This window comes from Priapulus caudatus, unplaced genomic scaffold (assembly GCF_000485595.1).
Source record: "Priapulus caudatus unplaced genomic scaffold, Priapulus_caudatus-5.0.1 Scaffold130, whole genome shotgun sequence".
Classification (NCBI taxonomy): Eukaryota; Metazoa; Priapulida; class Priapulimorpha; order Priapulimorphida; family Priapulidae; genus Priapulus; species Priapulus caudatus.
In genome coordinates this window covers 456,032-462,633 of record NW_014577191.1, presented here as the reverse complement: position 1 = coordinate 462,633, position 6,602 = coordinate 456,032, and the positions used below count along the sequence as shown (strand labels likewise).

Genomic DNA, 6,602 nt, shown 5'->3' with positions numbered 1-6,602 from the left:
GGGTCGGATTTCGGATCGGATTTCGGATCGGATTTAGCGATACACATCGGATTCGGATTCGGATTCAAAAATTGCCATCGGATTCGGATTCGGATCGGATTCAAAATAGCCATCGGATTCGGATTCGGATTCGGATTTTTTTAAATGCTGTCGGATCGGATTTTTGGTTCATGTCGGATCCGACGCACAGGACTCCCTGGGTACAAAAATGAGCTTCATTTGAGCACACATTTAGTCAAGCAGCAATAGCTAAAAACCATATGGAATTTTATTTCTGCTTCACTTTGCCTGTGTTTTAAATTTGCATACCAACAATTAATGCAGAATGATTCAAGCACTTCCCTTCTTTTTCAGATATCAAAGCTATAGTTTTGTTACCATGTAAAATTTTGATTTCCTTCAATTCCTGTCACTGAATCAGAAGAAAACGAAAACAAATAAAGAATATAGCCAAATCCCATCAAATTGTTTTCTGTTTTTTTTTTAGCGCAAAATTTCGAAGGGCACTTGGAAATCTAGACCGTATTTCCCAATACGGCAAATTTATACGGGTGTCACTTTCCCCCGGGCGTAGGTGGAAGGTGCCGCTACGTGGCAGCACTAGCCCTAACCCTAACCCAAACTCCACGACAGATGGCGCTCTCGCTCTGGCTCAATACTACTGGTACTGGTATTATCCTGAGTGTGGGAAGGGGCACTGCATGCAGTTTGACCCTAACCATAATCCTAACACAAGTGCAGCCACATCACGTGACCCTCCATCTACGCCCGGGGTAAAGTTATCCCGGGCAAATACGGTCTGAATCCGCCCCTGACACTATACATCGAATATTAACAGCGTTGAGATTTGTGCCGCAATTCCGTCTTTCCTTCTTAAGTTAAGAAAGAAATATTCCGCATCCATTGACACACCTTGACCTGTGACCCTTGACCCCCCAAATTCGACATCCCGCGTCTTTTTCGCGACCCCCCCCCCCAACGTCACGAATATCAATACCGTACGTCGAGCGGTTGCCATTTGGGTTCAAGGATAGAGGACATGGGGCCCATTGAAACCTGTCATTTTCGTAAATGTGGGGGTAGCCCGTTTAAAATCGACAGGGGTACTGGTGAGGGTGTTCTTTGTTCATTTCAACCGATAAACATGATAACCGATAACCGATAACCGATAACCGATAAGATTTGTGTCCAACTGTTGACGGACGCACGGATGGGTCCGCACGGACGGACGGACAAATTAATCATGCGATTCTACAAGCTGCAACTGACTTCGTCAGCTGAGCTAAAAACATGTACCGGTATATTATATTATATAACTTATAACTATAAGCCCAAATATATCTGAAACTTAGTTACTTACTCAACATTCTCAATGCTGACGGCTGTCTTGCAGAACTTAGTTTGTTGATAAACCTGGCGTAATTCATGTTAATGTTGTTAGTTTCTGAGACTGAATCCCCGATGACTGTATTCAGAACACGATCGGATCAATTTACACACGAAAACACCTATCTGAGTTGTGAAGCTGCGACTGGGAACGAACCAGCATGTAGGTGCCTATACTCAGAGATCGTGCGTGTTGATTCGTTTACAGACCAACGTGTTTACAACTTAGATCAGAGGTTCTATACACACTTGTGAAACAGCTGTTTCGAGATATCAGATCTACAGACTACAGCAGTCGTAAATGATACATCTTTATACATACAACAAATTACGTTCTCAACAAATATCTATATGCTAGGCCACGATAAGTAAATTTGCAAAGATTATGCGCTATTGTAATTTATAAAAGATAATATCCTGAAAGTAAATTTATATAATAAAGCATGCGATATAGTAGCTCTAGTACTATAGCCCTCCGCTCCGCCGCAGGGAACTCCTGCGGCAACTGTACGCGGGCTATAGTTACTAGAGCTAGCGATATAGGTAAAGGAAAACGTCAAACATGGCGGCGCACATAGGGAGAAGTTTCCGATACGATTGTAAAGATTGTAACGTTTTATAGCGGTTATACAAGGTAAGCAATCAGTAGGGCCTAACTACTGTGCAAACAAAGTGTGTGTTTTCTGCTGTTTTTCTACTTGCTGTATTATTACTAATTATTAGTTTGCTAGTGTCAAATCAATGACAATGTCATGATACACTCTAGCTACAAGAAACGGTAGCCTATTGCTAGGGTTAGAATACCATATGTATAATGACGTCATTCACACACTGACAGCCTGGTCGGGTTAGATACACTCTACTCTAGATACAATATGGTTAGGGTTAGAGTTAGGATTAGGGAGTAGGCGTAGGTGGCTCCCTAGACTCGTTAGTGGAGTAGGCGAGGTATGGTCCGGCATATTAGATAGTACCAGGGTACGTTCCGGCAGTACCCAGGGGGACATAGACCCTCTCAGCATTATTTTGCACACGTTCACATATGAACGTGTAGTAGGTGTACTTGTGCAGTAAGTATACAGAGAGGTTCATGCAGAAATGCATGCATGAAAACAGACCACTGACCTCGGCAAATTGTAGGAAGTAGTACGGGTCATCCTCAATGATGAGTAGATCATAGTCACTGGCAATCTGTCAAAAGATTCTTATTTACTCTATGTCACTGGAAGAGTTTTATAAAATAAGATTAAAAACTAAAAATGCAATCTTCTAAAAATATCATTCTTTCCCTCATGTTCCACAAACCCTTATCCATACAAAGATTTATCATCTAATGAGATGATCTCTGAGATGAGTAAGAATGCAAAAAAAATCACAGAGAATTCAAACTTGCCATTCACGAGTGGCAACATAATTATGTGCTTAATTGTGAACCTTCTAAAGACCTCCTCAATTGTATTTTACCTCAACCATAACAATTTTTATCCAATTATTTTCAAGTGGTAAAGTGTACCTACTTAATTCAAATTAGTTTCAGGAAGCAAGTCATCATTACAAAAGAAATCTGCATAATCTGTGTAAAGATATCTATATTGTAGCTAGTTCAATCGGCATTTTAAATCAGTAAGCTTTGCCAGAAATTTCGACACTTGATGTAAATGACTGAAGGTTAGGATAAGGGGTTAGCTTTCAGCAGATGGGGACATACAAGAATATGCATACGGCACATGCGACACACGCTTGCTGCTGTACCTGGTAAATCTCCTGCTTTCTCTCGTAGGTCAGCGACGTGCCGGTCGGATTGCCACCGTTCGGTATCACATACAGAATCTTGGGCATGTCGGCGTCCGTCTGAGCGTCACTGGGTTTCCACAGTGACAGGGCCCGTCGAAGTGACTCGGGCTTGATGCCATCACGGTCACCTTCGAGTGCCAGAACCCTTGGATGGTATGGCTTCAACTGAGATTATAACAAGTGGCAGCATTCAGCATAGCGTAATGCCATCTCGACGGCCAAGAAACAGCCTACAAAAACTCTTTTTATACGTGAATACTTTCTGTTACATAATCCCACCTGAAGCATTTAATATTCAGGTCTTGCGTTCATTCGCAGCATTGCCTATATATTATGCATGCATGCACTCATGAATTCACAATTTTGTTCATTCATATTATTGTTTATGCATGCAGGCCTTTCAGCAATGAGCATATTACTGAGCAAGACCGAATCTATGGAATTGTGTAGCGTAATGCAAGAAAAGAACGGTTGCAGGGACAAAGGTTGTCAAATGACTCTTGTGGGATCATGTTCTTAGTTATAATAAGTTACATGCAATTTTCCTCAAGTTTCACCAAACAGCAGATCCATACTGACTAAGATTTGTGAAAAATTGTCATCTGCTTTATTCTCTTTTATCTCTCATTCTGTCGACTTAACCCAACCAGACATGAGAATGCTGCTACAGTTCACTCACGATTCCCAGCGCACCCGGATATGATGGCTCCTCCATCAACACGTAATCGTTCACGTTCATGCACATCTCGAATGTCTGAAATTGGTAACAACAAGCTTCGTAAAACTCGAGCCCGCGTAAAGATGACGTGAACCAACAACTGGTCGTCTGCACATAGCAGTTAGCCACGGTATAACCACAGACTTCACTTAATTTAAATGTACTTCAACCGTAAAAAGTGGTTACTAGGCAAACACTGCGATCGGTCTGTATATAGGTATCCAAGTACACACTATAATTATATTGCACATTGAATTTTACTACTCAAAGTGATAAGTAATCATACTATCATTAGATATTATTAGGTACTATTTTGGTATACTTTCATTGCAGACGTGAGAAGGAGAGGTCAAAGCTGTTAGCTTCTTCAGTTGTGCTGGGCGAGGTACAGCTAGTTCTGTACGTTATGTAAAGCTGGGTTTACACTACCGACTTTATGTTGGCGAATTGGCGAGTTGGACCAATTTCGCAATTCGGCAACTCTGAGTTGGCAAAAATAAAACATGTTCTAATCTCCCAACTATAGTTGCTATCGATCGGTTGGTCCTGCGACTTTCGCAGTTACACTGCCGATCGTAGCTTGTATAGTTGGAAAGTTGGTCCAATTCGCCAAAACGCCAACATAAAGTTGGTAGTGTAAATTAACCCAGCTTAAGATAGGCTATCAGAATTGAGCACTTGTCTGGCTTGGTTGTTGTTGTACCTTAGAGAGACCATCTTGGCTGCCAGTCGTCACGAATATCTCCGGTTCATAGGTAAGGTTGTGTATCTTTTTCTGCATATCACATAGTACTTTTCTGAATGCTGGAACACTGCAATGACAATTTCATACGGAGACGATTAGCTGATTGATACTAACCGACTGCCCTAACGTTTAGCTCATCACGTATCTAACAATGTAATGTAAACCTGTATTCACAAACATTTCAATTATGATATTCTGTACCCTGGTGATGGTGCATACTGTAGTCCAGTTTTCATTTGCTTGGCAGAGATTTGCAAGCTTTTACCATTTCTGTAACACACATAAATATATTTTTAGTTGTGCAGAATAGAGTACATGCCTTCTCAAAAACACGATCATGTTCGGAAATGCATACAACTCAGTAAAGGATTAGGTTGTCACACTCATACTTTACTCAGTTACTCAATTACTCATATATATACTGATCATAACATTCTTGTTGCATACGTTTATCTTTACCTACCTAAGCTTGACTGTAGCCTCTTCAAATGGAAACATATCTGGGTTTGGCATTCCAACTGCCAATGAAATGAGACTGGGTGGCGCATTAATCTGAATGGCACCTGCAAAAGTAATAAATTCAAAGATGTTAAATGTAAAAAATCCCCGGAAAAAATCATTCACCTGTCAGGAGAATTACCATTTTCTGTACCATACGCTGCTAATGCACACCATTATCAACTTCATGTTGTTGTATATGTATATGCTTCACTGCTTTGCATAATGCAATACATAATGAAGATAATAAAGGCACGTTCTGACCATAATTATATCGAGCTAGAACTGCAATTTGTGAATAACCTTGCCATTAGGGTGGCTAAAATGCAATTTGATCTAATTTACTTCCCAACTCACAGTTCCACGTACCACATTCCATTATTCATATTTTATGCAATGTAATAGGAATGTAGCCATAACCAACCAAGCGGTATAATTTAATAGCTGGCTATATATACTTTAGTGGGACCCTACAACCATATACCATCATAGAACCGAGTCTATAAATGCAGCTATCGCTGTTTATAGTTCCGCACGAAGGGTCGTTGTCGTATCAGGTACTACATATATGTACCCGAGGTAGATTTAGGTTGTTTAGTATTATGTTTATATTTTTATATGAGGTATGTTTAGGGTTAGGGTTAGGGTTAGGGTACACTTCTGTAGTACAAGTCTGGTACACTTTGTGTATACATATATGTACCTCGGGTACATATATGTAGTACCTGATACGACAACGACCCCTTCAGCTATAGTTCCCTATGCCATTGAATATGCCCGTTACATCCTTGCTCACACAGAACACCATGAGTGTTGCATATAGTAATATTCACTATGAATTATATTGTTTTGAAGTTGTCATGCATTACTGTAATTATTGGGTAGTATTCAGTTTAAATGTAAGTCTGTATATTAGGAATGTTCTGTCAGAAATTTTCATTATGCTTCTTTAGATCATTGTCTCGATTTCATGGGAATCCTGTGCTATATATGTTATCAGGAGTCTATCAATCTATTGATAGACTCCTGATGCTATTGGCATGAACAGGCTGTGCATGAACAGGATAGGTGAGTGTTCACCCGACATCGTAAATGATACCTTTAAGCTTTATACACAGGGGCGGATCCAGGATTTTTGAAAAGGGGGTATCCCGGAAGAAATAAAGGGCACTTTTTCCTGCTTACTTTTTTTGGTGTTTTAAAAAGCTGCCAATGGCCACTTAGGGAGGGTTTGGGGAACCTCCCCCAATTTTTTTTTTTTTAATTGGTGCATTCTGAGAGCATCTGAGCAGTAATTTTGATGTCTAGAATGCAAAAATTTATCAGATCCGGTCCCCCGGACGCCTGCAGACCCCTCTTTGCCCATTTCTAGGTTTTAGAACGAATTTACATATACATAAGTAAATCTTTATCAGAAAAACTAGCGCTAAACAATATTTTTTTATGGAGACAATATAAGAG

At 40.3% G+C, this 6,602-nt stretch overlaps 2 protein-coding genes across 2 annotated transcripts in view; one reads left to right on the top strand and one right to left on the bottom strand.

The window, feature by feature from the left end:
• The window catches only part of LOC106805852 (kynurenine/alpha-aminoadipate aminotransferase, mitochondrial-like), a 10,607-nt gene extending 5,087 nt beyond the window's left edge, over nt 1–5,520 (bottom strand). Inside the window, exons 1-7 of the mRNA XM_014807623.1 lie at nt 5,511–5,520; nt 5,107–5,206; nt 4,845–4,913; nt 4,602–4,710; nt 3,860–3,934; nt 3,139–3,345; nt 2,512–2,577 (exon numbers count right to left, since the gene is read on the bottom strand). Coding sequence (XP_014663109.1) covers nt 2,512–2,577; nt 3,139–3,345; nt 3,860–3,934; nt 4,602–4,710; nt 4,845–4,913; nt 5,107–5,206; nt 5,511–5,520 — 636 coding nt within the window. The remainder of the gene's footprint in view (nt 1–2,511; nt 2,578–3,138; nt 3,346–3,859; nt 3,935–4,601; nt 4,711–4,844; nt 4,914–5,106; nt 5,207–5,510) is intronic.
• Nucleotides 1,983–6,602, top strand: part of LOC106805851 (type I inositol 3,4-bisphosphate 4-phosphatase-like) — a 26,667-nt gene continuing 22,047 nt past the window's right edge. The window contains exon 1 of the mRNA XM_014807622.1: nt 1,983–2,020. The gene's annotated coding sequence lies outside the window, so the exon portion shown is untranslated. The remainder of the gene's footprint in view (nt 2,021–6,602) is intronic.